Raw genomic sequence first — 27,284 nt, forward strand, 5'->3', positions numbered from 1 at the left:
TTACAAATAAGTACAAATAAACCTCAAAAAATACATATACAAATACAAAAAATTACATAAAAATATATCACACCAACCCTTCCCCCTATCCCACCCACCACCTTATCATAAACTTATAATCTAATTTAACATATATTAAACTAAAATGCGACTTACTTCCATCTATGCTAGACTTTGTTTTACATATGTTGTCTTTTTGTTGTGTTGTTATACTTTATTTTATAATATATTTTATATTTATTTTGTTTTATTCTTCCCCCCCCCCTTACAAGCTTTGTATCATGACTTCTGAACACTCTTGCTGCGGCAGATGCGTATAGAAATATCATTTACTTATTTGTGGGGATCTCATTTGTAACTAATCCCAGCAGATATGCTCTGGCTTTTTACTAAATGACTTCTTATAAATATTTTTTTATTTCTTCATGGACCTCATTCCAGAAAGGTTTTATTTCTTTGCACCTGTTTGTATGCTGAAGGTCCCAGGTTCAAATCTAGGAACCCTTGAGTAGGGCTGTGAAAGATTCCTTCCTGAAATACTGGGTAGCTGCTGCCAGTCAGTGTGGACAATAACAAACTAGATGAACTGAGCAGCTGACTTATATAAGACAGCTTCCCATATGTCTACCTTCTTCATTAAAGAATATTCACTCCAGTACCAAAGCAGGCAGAGGCCAAATACACACTTCAGATGAAAACAAAACAATGCCATCTGCCTTGCTAGTGATACATCTGTATTATTTAGATCAGTTTTCCTCAACCTGGTGCCTGTCAATATGTTTTGGGTGACCATACTCTCCAACACCGAAATGAGGGAAATCGGGACATGACCTTGACTGAGGCTGGGCCCCCTCTCACTTATGCCAAGAGGTCCCTTGCTTTACTGTCAACTACAAATCTTTCCCTCTCCTCTGCTCAAGTGTCATAATGCAGGAATTGCCCCCCACTGCACCCCTGGGCTGAGAGATTTAATCTTCTCCCCTCAGTGTGGTGTAGTGGTTAAGAGTGACAGACTCGTAATCTGGTGAACCGGGTTCGCGTCTCCGCTCCTCCACATGCAGCTGCTGGGTGACCTTGGGCTAGTCACACTTCTCTGAAGTCTCTCAGCCCCACTCACCTCACAGAGTGTTTGTTGTGGGGGAGGAAGGGAAAGGAGAATGTTAGCCGCTTTGAGACTCCTTCGGGTAGTGAAAAGCGGGATATCAAATCCAAACTCTTCTTCTTCTTCTTCTTCTTCTTCTTCTTCTTCTTCTTCTTCTTCTTCTTCTTCTTCTTCTTCTTCAACCAGCACAGCCATGGGAATGCAAATGAATGTGCATATGAGGCAACAATTCATTGGCTTTTCAGACAAAGAGCCCTATGTGGAGATGCTGGGGATTGAACCTGGAACATTCTGCATGCAAAACACAAGCTCTGCCACTGCACTATAGCTCTTCTCCCAAAATAAGTGCATGTTTATTTTTAACCTGTGGAAGTGAATGTGAAACTGAAGTATCTAGGAGAGGGGTGGGAGGTTCTGTACATACCCCTGACCATGAGTGGGCCAGCTTTCATTGACAGAGACCCATGGGGTATTTCACGCACCTGTGTGCACTGCACACAGTTGTTGATATGGATACCCCCACCAGGGGGTTCTTTCCTCCCTGCACATGTGCCAGTCCAATCTGAGCTTCTAGGACTGATGCATCTGCATGCTGATAGTACAGAGAAAGACCCTGTTATACCAGGCAGCTGCAAGATATTTGAAATATGAAAGCATGCAGCAGAAATACCAAATATGCATAATCAGCTACCACCACTACCTCCTCTCGCTTTTGAACCATCTAACTCAGGGGTCCCCAAACAAAGGCCCTGGGGCTGGATGCGGCCCAATCACCTTCTAAATGCGGCCTGCGGACGGTCCGGGAATCAGCGTGTTTTTACATGAGTAGAATGTGTCCTTTTATTTAAAATGCATCTCTGGGTTATTTGTGGCGCCTATCCGGTGTTTTTACATGAGTAGAATGTGTGTTTTTATTTAAAATGCATCTCTGGTTTATTTGTGGGGCATAGGGAATTCGTTCATATTGTTTTTCAAAATATAGTCTGGCCCCCAACAAGGTCTGAGGGACAGTGGCTGGAAAAGTTTGCTGACCCCTGATCTACTGAAACTCAGGAAATGAAAACAGCCAGGAGGAAGGGAAGAGACACTCTGTAACGAACCTATCAGTAACTCCAATTAAATGTAGCGTATGCCACCACTAACTTAAACCTGTTGCGAACCTACGGTACCACGCGGTAATCTTTTTGGGTTCTTGTGGGAGAGAAGACTTAAGTGATTTGGAGTCTTAGTCAGAAGTTGAACAAATAAGAAAGGTTTTATTTACAAAACAAAGTTGATAAAACAAAGGTGAGTCAGGAGTTGTGTTCTTTCAGGAAACAGTTAACTTATTAATTACACTAAATCTAAAGATGTCGCAAGAGTTAAAACAAAGTAGTAAATGCACAGCTTCTCTTAAACTTCAGTTGCTAAAAATAAGTTTTTACACTTCAGGTAGGTGTTCAGGTTTAGGTGGTAAAATGTTTAGCTCAGTTTCTGTTACTTCCCTCTCATTCCTTTACTTAGTTATGACAAGTGTTACAGTTAAAATACTTTTGACACAGCACAACTTCCTTCACAGCTTAACACTTTGGTTCATGAGTGAGGGGCCCTTTTTGTCAGTTACCCAGCCTCTTAACAATCCCACTGCAGGGGTATTTCCAAACAGTATAATAGACTCTGAAGATCACAAGACCCCTTGTTACTGGTTTGGCAGTCTTCTTTACCTAGATTAGAAGAACTCTTCTCTCCTGACTGGAATGAGACCCAGATAGTCTGTATTACAAACAGCTTCAGACTCAGCCCTCCAGTTAACTCCTGATTGCATACTCTCCCCCAAGACACCTTAGAGACCAACTAAGTTTGTCATTGGTATGAGCTTTCGTGTGCATGCACACTTCTCCCAAGACAATCAGCATGGTCTTACTATCTAAGCAGCCCTTACTCTCTAAGCTACAAGGCTCCTTCCTTCCTCTAGCTATCAATAATTCTCCTTAGGGCGGATGGCAAGCTCAGATCTGAACCAACAGTCTCAGACAAACCCTATCCTAATCCCTATCTTCCATCTCAAATCAAACCCTCTCTCTCAAACTAAACCCTATATCTGAAAACTCTCTCGGAAACTGCATGAAGCTCAGCCACTGCCCCAGCCTGGGGCTCCTTTCTAAGGCTGCCTTCACCAGTGCGGGGGGCAGCTGCTGCACCCCCCCCACCTCAAGGGAGACGTCTGGTGGAACCCACACCTCCCCAGCTGAGCAGCCGCAATCCTGCTCCTGTTTGCATGCAAGCAGGAGCTGGATAAGGACTCCCTCAGCTGGGGAGGGAAAACATTTTAATGGAGCCCACACCCTGCTTCTGGCTCATGCGAGCTGGTGGTGGGTCCGGGGCTCCATAAAAGTTCATGGCTGAGGAGAGGGCAGTGGTGCGCTCCTCAGCCAAGCAGTTTAAAGAAAGAAGCTGTATTGTGCCTCACTGGTGCAGCTTGTTTCTCCCTTTGCAGTGGTATGAGAGCAGAGTGCAACAGCTGTTTCACCCAGTGGTATATCACTGGTGAAACCGCCACTGCTCCCAAGTCCCTCTACCTCCAGCTCCCAGCTGCAGCTTGTTTTTCCCTCAGCACACTGTGCGCTGGAGGCAGAGGGACCCAGGAGCAGCTGTGGTTTCACCAGCGATATACCGCACTGTGTGAAGCTGTCATTGTGGTCTGCCCGTCATAACAGTCCTGTGTGATATATTCATATATCGCCCAGGCTTAGCGGGTGGGGGAAATGAGCTACATAGATTTTAATTAAACTGTGAAAGAAGATAGAATCCAGCGATCTTGCTAACAGTGTACGATACATTCTCCTCAAGAATCAGCTCCACGTGGAAATCTGCATATTTTGTCTACTTAGTTGGAGGGGGCGGGAGCAGAGGGGGGGGGACTGGCTGCAACAGAAGTCTATTCTGCAAGTGTACACGCTACAGTGGTACCTCTGGTTATGTACTTAATTCGTTCCGGAGGTCCGTTCTTAACCTGAAACTGTTCTTAACCTGAAGCACCACTTTAGCTAATAGGACCTCCTGCTGCCACTGCGCCGCCAGAGCACGATTTCTGTTCTTAACCTGAAGCATTATTTCTGGGTTAGTGGAGTATGTAACCTGAAGCATATGTAACCCGAGGTACCACTCTATCTGAAACACAGGAAGATGCTTTGGCTCAGTGATTGGCAGTGGCTGGCAGTGGCTTTCCTGGATTTCCTGGCCCTACCTGGAGCTGCCAGGGGTTGGGCCTAGGATCTCCTGCAGGTAAAAGCATATGGTCTACCCACAGAGCTACGAACCTTACCTCTCGCCCTTGTAATAAATTGTACGGTTATTTCTATCAATTATATTGCTTATGTCCTGTTCTGTTTATGGGTCTTGTTAAATTTGTCGGTAGTTTTTGAGTTTCCATCCTGATTACATCACATGTGGTTACATTGCACAAACTAAATTAGTGGAAGAGTTTTATGGCAATCAAATGACAGCATCTGATGCATGATGAAGCAGACTCTAGACTATGAGAGGTCACACCACTATGAAATGTGTTACTCTTTAAGGTGCCACAAGACTCTTTGTTGATTTTGCCGTAACAGACTAACACAGCTACTCTCTGGAAATTGCACAAGCAAGGCATTATTACTCCCATTGCTCACAGCTCTGACTAATGCCAGGAATATGGGCATGCAGCTCCTAAGCAGCAGCACAGCAGAATAAAATCTGTTACAAAAATCCACACACAACCATCAGATTTAAGATTTCTCAAGCGCCTACAGCAGCCGGATGCAGAACATAGTACAAGCATGCACATATCCAGGTAACAAGTCAGGGCTCCCAAAAAAGTGCACAGAGAGGAATCCTTGGGAAGTACAGAAAGTGCTTTGTTTTTCTCTTTTTGTTTTAAATGAAAACTGGCTTTTGGTGCCCAGAAATAATGAATTAAAACATTGGGTTGGATCCAAACAATCATGCGAGGGGAAGATCAAGGTCACCCCAGCTGGGCCATCCTCACCCACCCATTGCATGGGAAGGTCAAAAGTATGAAGCATGCTATATGCATGTAGACTTTTCACTTTAGACCTGGGGCAGGGAACCTCCAGGCCTCCCTATCTGGCCCCCGAGACTCTCCCCTGGCCACACCCCTCACTGACCCTGCTTCTAAACCTCCATGTGTGTCTTTGCCTGGCTTTAAATTTGTCATTCAACAATGCCTCTTGCTTGCCTGGATGAAGGAGAGAGATGGGGTGTGTGAGTGTACTGTACGACAGTAGTATTTACATTCAGTGCTCCTGCCAGTTTTTGCCTCTGGTCTTGGCCACCACTGGAATGTGGCATCCAGATGATAGGTCAGAAGGGAATGCAGAAAGGGGTTGAAAGTCCCTGCTGTAGACCTAGCCCCGTCATGTGTAGATAAATGAGCCAGTGAGGATGCGGCCAAGAGGGTGATAACAACCAATGGTTGAACAGAACATTCTGGTAGTGGGTTGGCCTAAACCCAGAAGCCAAATCCTGGTGTGGATTTTTTGTGGATAGGGAGCAAAGACCAGGGTAAAATGCAAGTTTTGTGTGTGTGTGTGTGTGTGTGAGAGAGAGAGAGAGAGAGAGAGAGAGAGAGAGAGAGAGAGATGAAATTTGGACAAGAATACAAATATTACTATCAGGTATCTTTATCAAGACTAAAACACTAATCTACAATAAAATAAAAACACAGAAAAAAAGATTAAGAAAAAATAAAAAGAGAACTTCTCATTCTTCATCTGTTAGACAAATGTAAAAAAAAAAAAAACCTATTCAACACATCCACTCCAAGATGTTGTTGTTCTTGTTGTTTAGTCATTTAGTCATGTCCGACTCTTTGTGACCTCATGGACCAGAGCATGCCAGGCACTCCTGTCTTCCACTGCCTCCCGCAGTTTGGTCAAACTCATATTAGTAGCCCACTCCAAGATAACACCCAACAAATCTGCTTTCTGTTAAACCAATATTATCTTCAGCCCTCAAACCCAGATATCATAAGTTCATTTTCCTTTTCATGCAAAAAGCATTTAAGGGAAAAAGCAAGCAGTTACTGATATGTGTACTGCTATGACAAAGGAGCTAGCATGGTGTAGTGGGTCAAATTAGGGCCTACCTTTCAGGGGATTTGACTAGATGACCCTCAGGGTCCCTTCCAACTCTACAATTCTAATTCTATGAGACCAGGGTTCAAATCCCTACTCAGCCATGAAGCCCACCAAGTGTGGCCTTGGGCCAGCCACTGCCTTTCCTAGCCTAACCTACCTCGCAGGGCTGTTGTGGTGTTCAAAATAGGTGCAGTAGAACCACGTACATGACCTTGAGTTCCTTTGGAGGAACAGGTGGGATATAAATACAATAAATGAATGAATGAATAATGGTGCACGGGGAAGAAATGGCCTCAGGGGGAGTCTGTCTTGCTCTTAAGGCTGCTGCTCCAAAAGTGGGGGAGGGGGAGGGATGGATGGCCGGGAGAAGAGAGAGAAAAGCCTCTTACAACTTAAAAGCAGACTTCTCAAGTCTGGGAGGCTCTTCAGAGCAACAAGATTGAACTGTTTGCTAGCCATGAGTTTCGATATTATTTATAGCATAACATTATACGTTCTGCAACTTTGACACCAGGAGGCCAGATACAAACAAATCCCGTGTTATTCTAGTCATTGACCTCTGGCTCTCCACCAAGCAATACCAAATAACAAGCTCGCTGTACAAGTCAAGGGGAGGGTGGGAAAGCTTCCCAGGTCACTAATTTTAGAGGCAGCTGGGGGGGGGGCTGGGGGGGAGGAGGGAAGTGGCGGTGGCGTCTGCACCCGGTGCCCAAATTTCTACAAGATATACAGGCTACCGACAGGTATTTCCTGTTAGGATTAGCTCCTTCTTAGCTCCGGAATATTGCTCTGGTTCTAACTGACAGTTGGGCCATAAAGCCCCATTTTCAACGCTCTGCAGGCTGCAAGTTGCAACAGAAAGCTCAGATGGGGCCTCTCTGTACAGGCCTAGCGAGACTCCAGCCCTCAAATAGGCTGCTTGCAACACACCCCAAGCAGCACAGAAAGATGAATGGAGGCCTTCTGTGCTTAATCTGAGGCCCAATCCACAAAGTATCTGCTTCTTCTGCCCAGAGACCAGTGGAGACTGGGTGTGCGCAGACACACACACCCCTGCAAATGATGGTGTGACTCATGCAACACACCCTAGTTTGTCTGATTACTTCAAAAGCTAGCAACGCTATAGCATTTGGGGGGGGGGGGTGCTGTGGCCCTCCAGGTGTGGCTGGGATCCAACTCCAGTCAACCCCAAACACCACAGCCGGCAACCTCTGGGAGACCACAGGTTCCCCCCCTCCCCCCCACCAGCTGTGTGGCGGAAAATGGCAGTGCAAATCAGGAGATCCACACAAGCAGCAATTTGTGTTTGGTGAACACAACAGTAGCGTTCACAGCCTGTGTGTATGAGGGCTCTCCACCCTTCAGTGATTCAGATCCCTGAGCACATGGGATTATCCATCATATGAGAAGCTTTTCTGCAAAAAGCAGGAGCCCCACTTTGGACCTGCCCACCTCTTGAGAGGCCAGATGGGGTGGATCCAGAGAGCACAGACCTATTTGCTCCCTCATCATGTCAGCTCTGAGTTCCTGAAGAGAACTAGCTGCTCTCGAACTTCTGATAGCTAAGGCACACTCCCCCCATGTTATTGGCTACTGTGAGAACATGATGATGGGCCTGGCCCATCAAGATTGTTTTTATGTTCTTACACGACTAATGGGCCTTACTTTATTAAGGCCTGTATGAAACACAGCCTAGGGCCTAGGGCAGGGTATCCTCCCTTAAGTCCAAACCAGCAGACGTCTTCATCCAGGACCTCACCATGTTCAGGGATCATCATTTCCTAATTTTTTTTATTCAGGGCCACAAGGCCAGTTCTGTCAGATAGCCCATTCTTGTCCTCTTGCTGCAATTCCTGGCCATGTGTCATCTTAACAAGGCTTGGCTGCTTGCTGATTAAATTAAGATGTTCAAGGAGCTGCAGGTCTCAAATGAGAATTCTGAGAGTGCTATTAAGCTAATTGCTTGTGAAATAAGAGCCAATTGATAAGGAACAATTTACAACATAAAGGGGGGGGAATTGCATGATTGCGAGATTGTAGGAGAGAATCACTTCATACAAATGTTCCCAACTTCTAAGCAATTTCACTTTTATTCCATGTAAACATTGATAGTAACACTGAAAATTTTAGTTACAGGTATGTAGCCGTGTTGGTCTGCCATAGTCAAAACAAAATAAAAAATAAAAAATTCCTTCCAGTAGCACCTTAGAGACCAACTAAGTTTGTTCTTGGTATGAGCTTTCGTGTGCATGCACATTTCTGTTTCAAACTTTCTAAGTACTTCACATATATTATCTCCTTCCCAACAACAACAACAACAACAACAACACTACAGAGGCGGTGAGAGTCATTTGCCTAAGGCTGAATGGCAAATGAAAAATTCAAACTAGGAGCATCTTGATTCAAAGCTAAAGTCTTCATCACTTTGCAACACCTTCAAGCATCTCTATACCCATGATCCCTCTTATCTACCCTTCTCTCTCTCTCTCTCTCTCTCTCTCTCTCTCTCTCTCTGCACCTGATAACCTTTATATACTCTATAAATTCTGTGAACCACCCTGAGGCCTCCGGGTATAGGGTGGTATGTAAATTCAGTAAATAATCATAACAACCCCAAAGTTGTGGCATCCATTTGGGACCATGCTGTTCCTTGTGTGCTGCACTGTGCTGTTTTTAATGCTTTGGTTTTCTTGTTGCTGTTTTCTTGTTGCTTATTACAAAGTTCTCCAACTTTCATTTAAAAACATTATGTTATTAAAAATTCACATAAAACATTAACATTCTCATCTAAGCACCTACAAATCTTACAAAAACACACACACAAACAAACATGTCCCCCCACTGTACTTAATACAAATCCACGTGCCCTCACTGCCCTGCATTAGTCTTTAAATCCTGCTGAGAACATGCCTCAGTAATACTGAAGCTTTCTACCAACAGGTTTTCTTGCTATTTAAGTATTATATTTCAAGGCACATAAAGAGCAATGGCAGCCAGGTAAATAAAAAATAACTCCAAAATCCACTGTTGTTGGGCAATGCCTCCACTGGGTCCAACCAAATGGTCACAAACCTGGGGCATGCTTCAGCAGACAAGTTATGCAAAGGAGGGAGAGGGGAAGCAAGCAAAAACTCAAAATAACTTATTTAAAAATGGCTGATGGTATAACTATGAGGTCAGCCTTTAGACTCAGGGGGCCTCCCAACTTTCAGTATTTTGCAGGAGAGATTCAAGCACATCTCATAACTTCAGATCTACAGTGCAACAAATCCACTAAGAAAACTAAGCAATAATTGGCTCTTTGCGGTTTGGAAAGTGACATGGAAATGCATGCTTAAAACATGGCACACAAAGCCTATGGAAGAGATATAGTGGAGGTGAACAGACTTCAGATTTGGGGGATCTACCTTGGTCCAGAGCCAGCTGCAAAACGGTGTCTCAGAAAGGCAGACTGATGTGAAATAGTAGCTTTGTGGCAGGACCCGGGAATCTGTTCTCAACAGTGGAACTGAACTCACGATCCCTTTGTACAAAAGAACATAAAGGAGCCTGCTGGATCAGACCAACGGCCCATCTAGTCCAGCATCCTGTTCTCACAGTGGCCAGCTAAATGCCCCAATGGAAAGCCCACAAGCAAGATTTGACCACAAGAGCACTCGTCTTTCCAGCAACTGGTATTCAGAGGCATTGCTGCCTCCAACTGTGGATAGCCCTATCTTTCGTATATTTATCTAATCTTATAAAGCCATTCAAGTTGGTGGCCATCACATAGTTTAACTATGCACTGCATGAAGGACTTTCTTTTCTCTGTCCTGAATCTTGCAACACTTCTGGTTTCTCCTCAAGGTCCATTAATTTCAGAAACAAAGCTTTTTTTGCTTTTTTTAAGCCGCTGCTTAACAATCGGGGGTGGAACTCTTTGCCAATCCACCACAAATGACCCAGAAACCTACTTACATATCCTGATCTTCCTTTAGACCACCCCTAATATATAGATATTTTCTTTGCAATTTTCAGTATTTGAGGGAAATGGTTAAAACATTTTATAAGAACTTTAAAGTACTGGACAACCCCCCCCTTTAAAAAAAAACTCATGCCAAAACTAATAAGGCAGATCAAGATAATCCTCTGCCAGGCTTTTGCTCACTAGGGAGTTTTGCTGTATAAACACAGAAAGTAAGAACAATTCTGAAGGAGTTTAAACTGCTTTTAAAGCGGAGTTTTAAAGTGGCTCTTGGACTTACCTTTAATGAATATCAAGATTCACTTTATTAAAGCTGTTTACAGTCTGCCACTGTAGCGTGACCAAGCAACAGAACCCAGGAGGTGGCTATCCAAATCTAAGGTTATTTTCTTAACGTCCATGATGAATTAGGGCAAGAAGTAGGTTTGGTCTCCACATTAAGAAAATCTTCAGTACAGGGTGGTCCAACATGTGGCCCTCAAGGCCTTTTTTGGAGGACCTTGGCAACATCTGATGCCCCCACCACCACCACAGCCCTCGTGCCGCCTTCCGAAAGCCGAGGGTAGATGGGGCTCTGGGCTTTGGGAAGAAGACATAAGGCTCTGACAGGATGCTAGAGTCCTTCCCAAAGTCTAGCTAGCATTTCCCCAGCTTTAGGAAGGAGGTAAGAAGGCTTTAAGGGCCCTGCCAGCGCCTCACAGTGCAAGGGCTGTGGGAGAGGTGTTAAATTTTGGACTCACTTCCCCTTCCCTACCTCCATCCCCACGCAACAAAGCAGTGTGTGGCCTGTGGGTTCCATATTGAAGTACTCTTGCAGCCCACTTGGTATGAAAAGTTGGACTGTCCTGCTTCAGTACCTCCTTGTCTCCCATATAGGGCAATGGATGCCAGTCACTCCTATGGAGAAAAGAACTGGGGTTGCTTGGGAGGTCAAGAAGCAGGTCTCTGGCCCAGAGAAGTTCCCCATCAATGCTTGCATCCAGGCATAGTTTCTGCAGCTCAGGTGTGTAATCCTACAATCAAATAATCCTGTGCCAAATCCCACATTGATTTTTAAGGGGGCAGGATTTGAAGGCTCTGAGAGTAAATGGATTTGCAGCTAAGGTAGAACTGAATACCACGATGACAGGCCTAATCTTGAGTCAGCCCACTGCTCCATCTAGCTCAGAACTGCCTACTCTGATTGGCAGCAGACTGATGGGGGGAGGTTTGCCCAGTCCTACCTGGAGATGCCAGACAGGATTGAATCTGGGACCCTATTCCATGTGGATCAGAGCTGCAGCCCTCCTCCAAGACAAGGAATGTGGATCAGTGTGTGATCTGACCCCAATTACCAACTGTCTAGCCTTGCAGAAAGGGGTATTAGCTGGGAGGTTACTGACCAGTGGTGTCTGGTGCCCATTAGAACTAGTGGAACAGGAGTCCAGGAGCAGTCAAAGCCAGATCCAACAGGTTCTTGTTTTGTTCCCATCTTTTTCCTCCTTGCTGAGGGAAATGTTGAGGCCACAGGATATTGGAGAAGACAGGACAGGTGGAGGCTTGCTATGGGGCAGACCGAGATTGGCTGAGCTGTGCCCCATTAGAAACATAGGAAGCTGCCTCATACTAAGTCAGACCACTGGTTCATCTATCTCAGTACTGTCTACACTGACTGGCAGCAGCTCTCCACGATTTTAGACAGGGAGCTGCTCCCTGCCCTACGTGGAGATGCCACTGGGGTTTGAACCTGGGGTCTTCTACATGCAAGGCAGATGCTCTACCTACTGAGCTACAGCCTTTCCTTGACCATTCACTCTTCCTACAGCCATTCACCCTAATGGACCAGCCTGCAATGGAAAATGCTCTTTTTCCATGCCACTTTAGCACAGCTGTTTAATAGCTGCTAACTGCTCATTTATCCCCATTTGCTCCCTTCCTTTTTCGCCCAGAGCTACAATACGATTTTCTCTCATTTTCTCTCTCACTTCTTTTATTTTCTTTTCAGTTTCAAAGGAAGGCAGGGCTGGGTGGGTTTGGGAAGTGGGGTGTGTGTGTGTGTGTGAGGAGAGCAAAGGCAGGAAACGCCGCCAAGTAGATGGTGTTTGAAGAATTCAAACACCCCTTGGCATTTAAAGTTCAGAACGTGGTTAGAAAGCCTGTCTTAAGCAGAAGATTCTCCGGGCAATGAACACACCCTCTGGGTGATTTATGGCAAATGCACATTAATGGAGACAGCTAGAGGAATAAAGAAAGAAAGAGTTGGCACAGCACTCCCAACTCCTGCATTGCTTTTCTCAAATTTCACCCACCCACCCTACTGCCTTGATTACATAACTTTCAGGTCTTCCCAGGGTCACAGTTCTAAAGTGTGCATAAAATGAGTCCTCAAGTATGTTTGCATCACTAGAAAGCTTGCAGTTTATAGGATTAGTTTTTATTTTTGTTTCATTTTTTGCTGTTTTCTACCAGCTCAGCACTGAAGAGGTAGAAGTACCCTGAACCCTATTTCTGCACCCCCTTTCACATACAAATCAAGCCCTTCTAGAACTGCCTCAGAAGGAATGGAAACATAGTGATCCAGCAGATACAAGACATCCCAGGTTCAAACCCTGATATCTCCAGTTGTTGTTGTTGGTGGTGGTAATTTAGTTTTTATTGAGAATTTTTAATGCAACACAGGACATAAACCACAAATCATCAACAAACCCAACCCTGGTACATTTTGGCAGTGAGGGTGAAAAAACAAAGAGAATCAGGGGAGGGAAAGGAGCAGAAGGTACCACACAGTGGCAAGGTAAAAAAAAAAAACCAATATCCCTGATAGAAGAATGGAGGCTTTTCACTGACTATTTTTTAAAAAATGCTATGGTCAAATGAAATCAAGGGCAGAATTCGAGATAAAGGCAGTGGAATAAAAATGATAAAATAACTGTAACAGAGAAACTTGTAATAAATAAAGATATAATGCAGTCAAAAAGATTTGAGTAAAAGCACTGTGGGGATGCGGGGGGTGGGAATTCAACTATGAAACAAAGCAATTATTTGATATTAAGATTATTGTGAAAATCTTTGAAAATGCAAATAAAAAATTATACAGCAAAATAAACAATATCCCTTCAGGTAATGACTTAGGTGTCAAATAAATGACAAGCTCAAGCCAAGGGCCAGATGTCTTTGGGGAATATCACCAGACCACTGGGGATGGCATGAATCAGGACAGGAAAAGGGCTGACACATGACAAATTCAGAAAATGGAAACCAAGTAAATGAAACAAATGACTTAAATTTAATTCCCCTAAAGGGCTCATCTGCACTACTGCTTCCCCGGGCCTAGAACACATAGGTCCAAGAGGTTTTCCACTTGTCCTGCCAGTTTCCATGAAAAATCCCACTGTTTACTGCTCAATGAGAAAGAACAAACATCAATCGGTTTCTGAGGACTTATTTTTTTTCCTGATTCAGTGACAAGCAGCGCTTTATCAGGGGGGGGGGGGGCGGCAGAACAAGTGGAAGTGTTGACATACCCGTAGCCGCATGTTATGCTCTGTGAGATTCTCAACTGCTACCAATTGCCATACCTTGTTCCACCACCCTCCCAGAGAAAAATGAGTGTGATACTTCCAATGGGTTGACAAAAGCCTGGGTTAGAGGAAAATTACGATTCAGGCCGAAGTGGTGGTGCATGAATGCAGTACAAGTCATTTAAGATATTAGTAAGTTGTCTCCCATTTGCTTGGAACAGACTTTACCCACCTGAAAAGACTAGCAGCTAAGGCAAGTTGTAGTCCCAACAGCATCCGGGAGGTACCAAGTTGGTGAAGGGCAGCTTAGGGCACACCCATTTCCACAGCACTTCGCAGCAAGCCATCCGAAGGAGGAACTGTGGTCAATCTATGCGGCGGGATACAGCCGGATTTACACAGCTGGGCTTCAAAATGGCTGCTGTCCCAAGCACACTGTGTCATTAGGGTTTCCTCTCCAAGCCAGCAGGACCTCACACAGAAAAGTCCCCAGGCTGGGTTTCGGCCTGCCTCTGGAAAGCCATTCCCTCTGAGGAGAATGTCTCAGAATGTCTCCGTTTCTACAAGAATTTCCATTCTCCATCTGCCACCGGCAGCTTTCAGGCTAGCGGTACACTTACAAGTCATATTAAGTTAAGGACTCTACTGAGAAGGGTGCCTAGCTGAAGTATGGGCCTCTTCTATAGCGCAATTGTCTGGTGGCGAAGGTAGTTCTATTGCTGCTGACTTGGTGCTCCGAATACTGTGCTCGGGGATGTCTGTAGCTTGGTGGCAGAGCATCTGCTCTGCATGCAGAAAGTCCCACGTTCACTTCCCACCAAACTTGGTGTAGGGCTGGGAAAGATTCCTTGTCTGAAATAACTGGAGAGCTGCTGCCTGCAAATGGCAGCCTTCCCCAGTTTTGGGTTCCTCCAGTTGTTACTAGGACTACAAAGACCATCATCCCCAGCCAGCATGGCCAATGGTAAAGGATAATGGGGGTTGTAGTCCAAGAACATCTGGGGACCCAAAGCAGATGAATGCTAATGTAGAAATGTAGACAATACTGAGCTAGCTGGGCCACTGGCCTGAACTGGTATATGGCTGCTGCCTCCCTCCCTCAGGTAACTGGGGGGGGGGGGGAACTGAAGGAGAGGGGGAATGAAACACACAATCCATTTTTGTGTGTCTGAAGTTTCTTTTATTATTATTAGTGTTTGTGTGTACAAATAAATTGCACACACAGAGAGGGGAAATGTTTTTAAAAGGGAGCATATACTTATTTGAAAAACTGATGTCCACCCCCCCCCACAAAGGGGTGTGCTCCCTTCTCCCAGGGTTCTTTTCAAGCAAATTAATGTTAGGCAGGAGGAGAATTAGAAGGAATGCACAGGCAGGTTTGTAGGTACAATTTCTTTAAATGTAGGTGCCCATGCATGCATGCACTTCATTCAGCTTTCTTTTCTTTCTTTCTTTCTTTCTTTCTTTCTTTCTTTCTTTCTTTCTTTCTTTCTTTCAAAAAGGGATAGTGTAGTCCTGCAGACAGAAAAGTCCTCTGAGGTCATCTTCTCTGCCATGTCAGCCAAGACAGGGTTGAACTTAACGAAGTGCACTCGCATGTGTCCTACACATTTGGCAACTCCAATATCCTGTGCACTTTTGCTCTGTGCCTGATACTTTCTCCAAGCTTATAGAAAATTTAAAATATAATGTTGGATATGCACCTTTGATTCCAAAGAGGCATCCCTATACTTGACACTGTAATAAAAACCTCTGCCAACATATCCTGGAGGGAAGTTGTTTTCCACACTGCCATGAGAGGCAGCCAGTGTGCTTCTAACAAAGAGACCACGGTGCTTAATTGCCTAATGACAACTTTGTTCTAAAGTGTACTGCCAGATCTGCTTAGGCACCCCATCACTGGCTGCATCAGAATTGCATGAGATTTGCTGCATGGCAGAGCCCTTTTGCAGCCCATTGTTGGGAAAACAGATTGGACTCTAAAAACATTGGGAAGTTTACCATCCCTGGATAAGCACTCTGAGCACTTAAGTGTTCAGTCCTACCTTTCCTCATTCTGCGGCCTTGAATAAGGTGTTCCCTCCCAGGTGCAGGTCTGCAAAATGGGAATAATGCTGTTTTCTGTTTTCACAAAGTCAATGTGATATGACAACTTACTCTCAACTTACTCTCAACCACAGTAACATGGCTACCTGTTTTCACAAAGCTAGTGAAGACAGAATCTGAAAAGCATCTTGCTGACCTGGCTGAGAGCTGGGAGAAAGGCAAAGCTGGCCAAGGAGCAGGAAGAGCAGACAGCCTCTTAAGGTGCATTTATTGACAGGAAAGCCTTTAAAGCAGCCAAGGACTATCCCATTACCAGCTCCTACTTGCTACTGCCAAGAAGGTCCTCTTTCTGTTCCACCGGGTCTCCTTGCAAATCCCTCTTCTGGACCCTAAGCTGGGGTGGGGGGGTAATGCACAGGTTAACTGCACATCACTTCCAAGACCCACTATGAACTTCAGCCCTGGCATATGAGAGGAATAGAGGCAGCATGAGTCTAATGAGACATCCGCAGCTCCTTGAAAAAGTTCTAATCAAGGTTAACAAGCGGCAATGTTGAACAGTTGCTTCAGTTTATCCGATTTCACAAGTGGTGAGCATGCACCCCACTCCATCTTCATGGTGCTGTCTTTTTTTTCTTTTTCTTTTTTGAAGGAAGGGGGATGAGCTCTAGCAGAAAGCTAGAGAATGCCACCTGGACACATCTCACACACCCCCTCCAAGTGAAATGTTTAGATACCAAGACACGAAAAAGTGGCATGAAACTACAGGAGAGATAGAGTGAAGAGAAGAGAACTTTATGGCACTTTTACAAGTCCCAGCTGGTGGGGGTGGACTTTGCTAGCACTGATGGGCTAGTCTGGAGTCTTAGGATATCTTCACAAGGAGCATTTGTTGTGGACTCTATGCCACTCATGCATGCAAGGGTTTGCTTGTTTGTTTCTGCAGCATGCACACAACATTGTTCTTCTCAGGGTTTCATCCGCTTTATTCCAGGTTTGCCATTTCCATTGTGTTTTGTGTGTGTGTGTGTTTTAACTTAATGGATTGTCCACAAAAAAATGTAAAAAAGGGAGAAATAATATGGGTCAGCATTTTGATGAGAATGTATTGAAGACACAGTGAAAAACCTCCTTGCATGAGCAGCACAGAGTCCTTGGAGGTTAAGGACTTTGGGAGGTAGAGCTATAGTTCCAACATGAGTCAGAACCCAAGAATTCAGGCGAACATCTCCCTGGCAATGTGTAGCTTTTTTGTGGGTTTTTTTTTTTTTTTTGCATTTTCTCATCAGAATTTGCTAGATGTCACCAATAGTTTTTGCTGCTAGTTATTTATTTATTTTCTGAACTCCTCCAATGGAGCAAAAACAGAACTCCAAAGCAGCGCAGCTGGTTTTGCAGGGAAGGGCTTCAGTTCAGTGGCAGAGCATCTGCTCTGTGTGAGGCTCAATCCCACATGGCATCTTCAGGTAGGGCTGTCTGAAACTCTGGAGAGGCACTGCCAGTCAGTTAGATAATACTGGGCTTGATGGACCAATGATCTGACTCAAACACAAGGCAGCTCTCTAAGCTGAAGAGATGGGAAGAGACAGCAATCCAACTAAAGGGTGTGTATGGAGTCACAGCAGTACTTGCTTGTCTTCTTCACTACTTCACTTAAAAGGAATATATTGTTCAGTATATGTAAACAAACGAACTGCCAGTGTTGTTTTGATAGCCTAGTCCTAAATTTGATCTAAAGGGACCTTGTCTTGTATAAGATCAAAACCTGGAGAACGTGACATTGCAAGAGGTGGCTGAAACATGGATAATCAAAGCCCTTTGATTGTTTGGGTTGGGTCCACACCTTGTATCTGTTGATGTTCTTTAGCATAAGTCCTATTTTTACAGGCATACACTGTGTCTATAAAACTGTGCTGCACGTAGACCATGAGAGAATGGCCCAAGTGTCCAGCCACTGAGATAGGCAGACTTCAGCCTGAGGGTGCAACACTCAACACACCAAAAGAACAAGGAAAACTCAAGGGTAGCTCACACAGAGTGTCTTGATTAAGGCCATAAAGTGAGTCAGTGGCAGAGAAGGAACTTGCAGTAAATTTTTGACCCATGCTTAGCCTGTGGCAGATTCTCAAAGTAAAATACCATGTTTACTGGAAGTATAGGCACTAACATGCCCAGTGATATGCCTTTTCCACTCTTTTATATCACAATGAGGTGGTCCCATAGAAATAAAATGTTAGGATGTGTCTTTCCTGTAAAGATTGGGGGGGGCAACCATCACCAAACCTATAAACAGCACATTATTAACCTTTTCAGATAAGCAGCTTTCAAGAAAATATGTTATTAAGACGTGGAAGCTGCAATAAAATGCTGCAGTGTACAGAGCTCAGTCAGTCATGCCTTATTCCAGGATATTCCATTCCATCCCCCCAATCCCATTTGTAGCCCCTTCCAATCCTCAGCAATATATGGTTCTGTTTTGGCCAAATAAGAATAGGCAGTTGGAGAATGAGAAATATATATTTTTTGTTTTGTTTTTATATATTTCAACTGTGTCAGACCAACACAGCTACCTACCTGAATCTAGAACCCTGCAAGGTAGGCTTTCCTGAAAGACAGACACACTCAACAAGCATCATGGCTGAGTTAGGATTTGAACCAAGCCTCCCAGTACTAGTTAAGGATACTCAAGGTCCACATTTTAAAGCAAACTGGCCCAATCTGTACTTCCCATGCATAGAACAGAGCACTGTTATCTCTTTGTTTCTTATACTTCTCTGAATTTTGCAACACAGTTCTCAGCTCAAAAAATGTACAAAAATGCATACAAAAATGGAAATTTTCCTGCAATTTTTTTTAAAGTTTACAGAATGCTGTGGCCACAGGATGAACCAGACCAGACTTTAGGCTTTGTTTTCCCTAAGGTAGTCAACATGTATTTTGCTATACCACTTCAGGCTGCTGGGGGAGGCCCATGCAATAGATTGCTGGGTCATATATTTTTTTTAAAGAATCACTCTGCAAAGGTAAACTACATGTAGGGATCTAGAGTAGTCCTGTCCCTAAAACTTGGGGGGGGGGGTTTGAGCAGAGGATTGTTTTGTATGGAGAGGCATTCGAACGTGCAAGCCTTCACCTGCAGTCGAAAGACGTACAGCCCAAACAAAGGCTTAGGACCAAGGAGAGAACAGTCCTTGGCCTCAAGGCAGGATCCTCCAAACAGGATTCCCATTTCAGACCAGGTCAGCCAAGTAACAAGCTGGCAGAAGCAGAAAACTAAGGCACACAACTAAATACAACTTTGTTTGAAACCAATGTGTAGAAGAAGAAGAAGAAGAAATCCACCCAGGTGGCTCAGGCGTGTGAATTATGTTCCACACTGGAATGGAAGATTTGAGGAGGGAGGACCTTCCTGAGTGACGGAAGTCTATGAAGCTTTGGGGCTGGAAGGAATGGTGGGGGACTGGCTAAGCAAGAGAGGCCTTGCAAGACAGGAATTGCAGGATTCTTATTAAAGTGAACCTCTAAAGTGAAAATTCAAATATGTAAAAATAGTTTCTATCCCCCCCCAAAAAAAGAACGAATGCATACAAAATCCATCGGAAGCTAGAATAAAAAGGTCCGCTTTAAACTAACAAGCAAGCAAACCAGCCATGTGAAATACGTTTTCATTCAATGACACAATTACAAAAAACTGTAGTCATTTTGTAACTTTCTAATCACATGGCCTCCCCAGGAAGCTATTTCTTCACTGAAGGCATACTAGCTGCTGATTCAAGTAGTCACTGGGTCCAACTTGCATTCCTAGCTCTGCCACGTTCCAGCAAAGTAAACATGGACAGGACAACCGACCTCTGCACCCTCCCATTTACCTTGTCCACTTCATTACTAAGTTATCAAGCAGAGGCCTGTCCGTCTCCTTCAGCCTATGGAATATCTATCAAGGGGGGGGGGTCATTTTATGGGAACTGAACTCGCCTGCCAGTGTTTTAAGCCAATGGGTGAGGTCAGAGCTGTGACTGGTAAATGAGTTTCAATCCCTGGGGTCCTTAAGAGCTATTTACTCCTCCTATTTTGTGAACTTTTCTTGCTTCTGACTTATAATCTAGTCCCCAGATCCTCCCATTTACCACTCTATTTTGCTGCCTGCCAGGTACTTGCTTCAGTTGGCAGGCAGCTATATAATATGTATGTATGTGTGTGCATTGGGGATCAAGGGAAGTGCATGGATGACTTGTATTGCTGCCTGCTAACCATGTTGAACAGGGGTGCACTCAGGACCACTGCTGGGAGAAAGTTTAGGTCTTGCCCTGAGAACCTTAGTGCAACCTTCCCCAATGTGGTGTCTTCCAGCTATTTTGGACTACAACTCCCATCAGCCCCAGCCAGCACAGCCATCCTGTGCAGCAATGAAGCCAAAACATGCATAACTAAAATGATCACATATTCCTCCTGTTTCTCCCCATCTCCCTTCCCTCTCCCTTCCACTGCCTCCCATTGTGTTAAATTCAGTATTTTCAGTCACATGGTCAAGCCAAAGCAGTCCTTAGGATTCAGCATCACACACAAAAGAATACTGCACCACAAATAATGAATACTGAAGAAACATTTCAATGGTTTGTGGACTCAGATTTTCATTTTATTAAAATGCAGCAGTGGCTGGGATCCAATATGCCTGCATTTGCCCTGCTACAAATGCACTGCACAGTTTTGAGCAAGTTAATTGTTCCTAGTCTCAGTCTCTCCCATCCCCAATGTGCAAAATGGGAATAACCACAGCTGACTTTGCAGGTTTATTGTCAGGAAGAGCACAACACAACACTGTTACTCTGCTGGTGGTGCCTGATGGGCTGAAACAAAAACAATTCCAGGAGAATTAAGAGGCAAGCTGACAGGACTACATCTTTTTGCCAGAACCTGTGTTGCATTTTTCAGCATTGAGTTCAGCCTTCTTGTAAAAAAATAAAGTCAACGAACCAAAAGACATTTAATGACAAAGCTCATTAACTTCTAGTTACAGGTAGGTAGCCGTGTTGGTCTGCTGTAGTCGAAACAAAATAAAAAAAATTCCTTCCAGTAGCACCTTAGAGACCAACTAAGTTTGTTATTGGTATGAGCTTTCATGTATCTGAAGAAGTGTGCATGCACACAAAAGCTCATACCAATAACAAACTTAGTTGGTCTCTAAGGTGCTATTGGAAGGAATTTTCTCATTAACTTCTGTTCAAGTTTATTTGGAACAACAGTGTCTGACCTGATGCACACGACCTGAATTTTCCGTTATTCCCTATAACCTTTACTCTGCTGAACATGGAGTAAAAGCAGTTTGGGTAGGTGAACCCTGGTGCACTGGTCCACTTTACTCATTACATTTTAGTTGTACAACTACAATGGGACTGTACATCAAGGAATGTAAAGCAGAAATGTGTCAAACGCATTTGCAAACACATGAATCATAGACCTACGTTTCCCCAGGAGCTAGGAGCAGCTAATCCGCTATTTCAAAATGCACCATTGGTACCCTGTGAATGCACTTTATAGGCTGGGCTATATTAGTCCCAGTAGTGAAAAAGGCTGCCTCTTTCATCTACCTCTGTTTTAGCCTGTGATGATGAGAGGGCAGAGTTGACATGAAGGGTTTTGTGGGCTTTGGTTAAACCTTGATACCCTGCATTATCACCATATTAATGGCTGTGCATGCCTATCTGAGAGAGCTGTAATTCTTTGAACTTCTTATTGCTATTACATATTGAAATGTTTACAGCAGGAACTTGATTTAAATATTTATGAATTTTACATGATGTTTAGTAACTGAACTGTTAACTTTTACTTACCGTATATATATTGCGGCGTATAAGACGACTGGGCGTATAAGACGACCTCCAACTTTTCCAGTTAAAATATAGAGTTTGAGATATACTCAACCACAGATTTTCCACCCGGCGTATAAGACGACCCCCGACTTTTGAGAAGATTTTCCTGGATTAAAAAGTAGTCTTATACGCCAGAATATACTGTACATACTTATAACTGAGGAGAAGGGAATTGATAAGGAGCAGGATCTATTGGGAAATTAACTGGAGTATACCAATTGAACAGGAGCTGGTGCTTTGGCTCAAGGTACAAATTAGCTGAAAAAATTATTAGGGGTGTTTCAGACTGGAAATTGGTTGTATTCTAAATTCATTTCCATGCATGCAGGTCAGCATATGCAAATTTGTACCTAAGGGCCTATGTCCCTGAATCATTAAGTAACTTGCAACATCCGTGGTTGCAGCCCAACCTAATCAAGTCACAATACAGCATGACCAGCATACAATAAACAATCATAAGTGGATAATCAACTGCAAGTTTGGACTAGAATGATGTCTGAAAAGACATAAGACTGTTGCTTGGGGAATGGGAGAACTATCTTCCAAAGGAACTATTGGCTCTTGCAAAATTTCCAGTATACTCCTATTGCAAGCAATTCTCTCATGCCCCACTCTCCAAAAAGTAATCAATGCCTAAAAGCATTTCATATTAGAGAAACAAAAATGGAACAATCTGGAAACAAGATTTGGGTTTTGTCTGGGTGGAGCAAGACTTCCAGGAGAAACATGCATTTGCTGCCTTTCGACCTGTGAAGCAGCCCAGAATCAAAATGTGAACAATTTGCACACCGTCGCTACTTCCAGCAGCCCTACAATCTTTTACAAGTGGACAGCTCCTTTAAATGCATAAAATAAAAAGAGCTTTTGACATGGATGTTAGCTGTAGCTATGATTTCAATAGCACAGCAACAGAAAAAAAAACTGTATTTGTCTTTGCAGTGTAAGAACTTCTGGACTTGGACTATTGCCGAAAAATTGCACACAAAGTGCATGATTTCAGGAGGGTGCAGGATCCAGAACGCTCCTAGGTCATTTGGTGGGATTATATTTCCTATGCTTTGGATTAGATGTTTAGCATTCACCATCCAGAGCAGCTTGGGAAATATGGATGCCTTGATTTGTATTGGTGTGTCACCGAACATCTTGGCCTTGCTGATCAAAAGGTTGGAAGTTCGAATCTACACGACAGGGGTGAGCTGCCATTGCTCTGTCTCAGCTTCTGCCAACCTAGCAGTTGGAAAGCACACCAGCGCAAGTAGATAAATAGGTACCTTGCGGCAAGAAGGTAAAGAGTGTTTCCGTGCACTCTGGTTTCTGTCACAGTGTTCCGTTGCACCAGAAGTGGCTTAGTCATGCTGGCCACATGATCCATAAAGCTGTCTGTGGACAAATGCCAGCTCACTCAACCTGAAAAGCGAGATGAGTGCCGCAACCCCATAGTCACCTTTGATTGGACTTAACCATCCAGGGGTCCTTTACTTTTTAAAAACATCATCATCATCATCATCATCATTATTTGTTTTTGTTTTCTGTATACCCTGGTAAATGGTAATATCCTGCTACCACACATTTGGGTTGTTGAAAAAAGAAAAAGCTAAAAATAATCAAATTTACACTGGTCAAATGGTGAGTCCTATAAGATTCATCTGGACTGGGATTTCCCAGAGTATCTGTTCACAAAACCCAGTGAAAGATCAAAGGAGACGCATTGGTGTCTATTGGGTAGCAGGGACCTTGCCTTCTACAGAACCATAAACTTAGCAGGAAGTTTCTGAACAGAATGCATTCAAGTAATGTGGGGGGGGGGAACTATGTCACTTGTGGAGAGTTAAAATCATCTCCATATGACCAGATAAAGGAGCTTGTTTAAACTGGAAGTACTGGCTTTCTCCCTCTTTTCCAAGGCCATTATAAGTAACTAATATTAAGTGTGTATGTCAGCAAATTAATTTGTAGCAATTCCTTCTGCGCAAAAATAGCAGAGTTAACTTGTAAATTACACACATTTAACTTGTGCACATTCAGCTTTACATGCCTGGCAAAATAATTTTTATAAATTAAGGGGGGGCGCATTCAGGAATAAAAGACTTTGGCAATCTCATCTGCCATGGAACCCGATGAGTTTTGATTATGCACAATGTTGGCTTTACGCGCTATCCCTCGAAAATAAGAGTAAGCGTAAGTTGAGACTTGTCTGTACTACAAGGTACGTTAGTGGAAAATCAAGCAGGGGGGAATTTCACAAGATCCAAACCTCTGAAAGGAGCAAGCCAAAAATGTCTGAGAATTCCCTGTCAGGGATGGGGAAACCCTGGCACTGCTGCATTTTTGCATAAGCAATTGCTGCCAGTTACATAATTAATAACATATGCATGAGGCACCTTACATGAAATGGTTCAGTTGCACGTGATACCCAACAGGATTTCACCAAGGAGAACTCATCCTGGGAGCAACTGGCACCGCACAGTCCCTCAGCCCTTGCATACTTTCCTCTTCCAAGTAGAAACAGAATGATGAAAATAGCCATTTTGATGCAAGAGCTGTGTGTGTATACATTTAAAAATTCATATGCAGAGACAGCCTTCTATGGAGAGCTGGCATTCAGGAGGAGCCACATTCAAAATGCTTTAGAGGGGACATGGGTGACTACACTCACATGTCTGAGAAATTTGAGACAACTAAGATAAGGGACAGGGAATAGGTGTGTCCCAAGGATAAATTTTCCAAGTTGCCATCCCTGTCCCTTCCGCATTCACAGGCTGCATTTTTAAAAGCCTTTCCAGAAGTATGGTAAAATCTCCCCATCTCAAAACAACACAGTGCAGGCCGGGGGCAGTGAAATTAAGTTTCCCCTGGAGCAGCAATATTGCTTGACCCAGCCTTGTTCACAAAAGTTGTTTGTTTACATACACCAGTGTTAAACCAAATGTTTCCCTATTAAGCGGCGGGGGCGGTGGAGCTATCAACCACCCTGCTGCTAATTCCATTACACACACAAAACCCACCAAAACTACAAGTGAAAAATTACAAGAAATTGGAACTCCAATCCAAGAATCAATAGCCAGTATAAGAACACCCTAAACAAACTCAGTTTGCTTCCATTCCAAAGTCTTTCACCATCCGGATTTATGGGTTAGTTTCAACATTATGGTTTCAAAGTTTCCTACACTCAGATACATCTGTTGTAGCCTTTGGCAACTTGGTGCTCTTCAGGAACTGCTGTCTGGAGCGAACGGAAGTTCAAGCCCCAAACATCTGGAGGGCACAAGAGTAACCAGATATGTTAAATGGTGAACAACTTCAGCATTGTAAGTTTAGAACTGTTTTGATGGAGCTAAACAATAAAACTGTTGACGGCACTGCCGCCACCAAAACGAACAAAAACACAGCAATGATCCAAAGCCATTGTGCATAATTTCTTAATTCACAATAACTGGAACCTACAATTCATCACTGGCATCAAATGATTCTCTTAAGGCAGGATAGGAAACCTGTAGGATTCCAGATGTAGCTGGACTCTATCCCTCAACAGCATGGCCAATAGTAAGCAGTGATGAGAATTATACTCAAAAACACTGGGAGGGCCACAGGTTCACTGACTCCACCACTATCCCAAGCTCTCTAGGCCCTCATCTTATCTGGACTTCTGATACCAGCAGATTTTTCTACCACCCCACTTCTCATATGACATATCAACCAAGAAAGATTATAGGTTCTCCAGGAAGGAACAGTATATTCCAGCCTTTGTCAACCTGGTTCACCCCCAAAATGTTGGACTACATTTCCCATCAGTCCTGGCCAGTGTGGCTAAGCTCCCATCACGTTTTGGAACCTTTGCAGCTGTGCAGGCTATTGCATGCCACCCCGTTGGCACACGCTGGTCTATGTAATGTACCTAAAATGTTCTCAATACAAGATGAACAATGAGATGGGGTGAGTGCCAGCCTGAGCTTCAGGACTCCTAGAGTCATACTAGCATCACACAATCGCTACATTTTCTCCCTATAGTTTGGCTTCCAAGCTTATCTAGGGGAAGGGGACCATCTCCAGATACAGAATACAGTACAAATATGATTTGCAGCTAGGTAGCAAGACTAGAGAAATGCATACTATGATTCCGAAAAACACACTACTTGCAAGCCACAGGGTTACTTGGCCTGCACACTAAAGAGGAGGGGAGAGGAAGGTTTTTAAACGTTCAAAATAGGATCACAATGTGTGTGCGTGTGTGTTCCTGTTCTTAATAGGCTGCTGCTAAGGAACCGGGAGGCTCTAAGACTTCCAAGCCGCTCTGATGCTCAGAGAGACCAAAATCGCACATCTCCTCCTCGTGGGTTAAAGTATACACTGCCGCTATTATTTACTATCAGGCGCCGGCAACACGCTCGGCGCTGTACACGTTTCGCTGTTGTTTTTGTTGTCATTGCTCGAGGGATTCAGAGTAGCTTTTGCAACTGTGGGAAGTTTTCAAGCAGCGGGGAGCGGTGGCAGAAACCGGCACTGAGGCGATGGACTCCACACCGCAACCCTAAACTGGAGTGTTGAGAGGGTGGCCCGCCGATCAAGCTCCCCAGCGGAACTTTTGAAGGAAGCATCCTACCTCCCACCCCCCTCCAAAAAACCCCACACCTTTTTACTACCATCTACTTCGGTCCGCCTACCCAGGCTCCCCTAAACCCAGCAGGCCGGAGTGTCAGCGCTGTTCGCGCCCTCCAGCCCCTCACTGGTCTCCCCTAACCCTCGCAGCCGCCCCTTACCGACGCTCACCTGTCTTAAACTTCAGCGAGGGGTCTTCGGCTGCCCCGTCGTCCTGCAGCAAGACGTAGAGCATCCCGAAGGAGTTGTGGATACCGAAGATGGAGCCGTTGCACCAGGTGGCGGCCAGGACCACCACCCAGCCGAAGCCTCCTTCGGGGGGCGTGAAGCCCTGCGCCGCGGCCCCCAGAGGGCCCCCTCTGGCCACCACAGCGCCGCCAGCCGCGGCTTCCCCTCCTTTGCCCTCCTCCCCTTCGTCTTCCAGGGCCCCCTTCTCCGACAGCGCTTGCTCCTGACTCCGCAGTGCCATCGCGCCCGCCGGTCGAGCTCCTCGGATCGGCAAGAGGAGGAGGAGGAGGACACTGGCGCTGGTGCTTTGGCTGCTAACGCTCTAGCTCGCTTGCAAGCCGGTCCCTCACGCCTCCTCTTGCTCCGCCGCCACCGCCGCCTGCCTCTCCTCCTCGGTCTCCTCCTCTAGCTTCCCCCGTGGTCATCCCGCCGCCGCCTCCTCCTCCTCCTCCTCCTGCTGCTGCCGCAGCGAGAGGGACCCTCCCCCTCCGCGTCCAGCCCAGACAAGCCTCGCCACGCCCCTCCGCCTCGTCGAGCCGCCTCCCGCCTGGATCAAAACGCGTGCGGCTCTGCTTGGAAACGCTGACGGCGGGCGGGGAGGCAGCGCGTCCGGAACTGTTGTCCCCGTTGCTGCCACCGCCGCCTTGCACGGCTCTGATTCTCCACCGGAAGCTGCCTCGGGGGTGTCGCGTCTCCGTCCTAGCGGAGGGTTGTAGGCTGTGCAAAAGGAAGGAGGCCGCGGAGGATGCGTGCGATGGGCTCGCCCCCACCCGCTCTGCAAAGGTACCGCTCCGGCGGTTGCAATCCGGGCTCAGCCCAGCTGTCAGTCCCCCTGAATGTATCGGTGGGCCTTCCCTC

The 27,284-nt window shown here is 45.0% G+C and overlaps 1 protein-coding gene across 1 annotated transcript in view; it reads right to left on the minus strand.

The window, feature by feature from the left end:
* SLC16A2 (solute carrier family 16 member 2) overlaps positions 1-26,812 on the minus strand; it is a 96,679-nt gene extending 69,867 nt beyond the window's left edge. The window contains exon 1 of the mRNA XM_033137163.1: positions 26,370-26,812. Coding sequence (XP_032993054.1) covers positions 26,370-26,667 — 298 coding nt within the window. The 5' untranslated portion in view covers positions 26,668-26,812. The remainder of the gene's footprint in view (positions 1-26,369) is intronic.
* Positions 26,813-27,284: the final 472 nt, after the last annotated feature.

Source organism: Lacerta agilis, chromosome Z (genome assembly GCF_009819535.1).
Source record: "Lacerta agilis isolate rLacAgi1 chromosome Z, rLacAgi1.pri, whole genome shotgun sequence".
NCBI classification, from domain to species: domain Eukaryota; kingdom Metazoa; phylum Chordata; class Lepidosauria; order Squamata; family Lacertidae; genus Lacerta; species Lacerta agilis.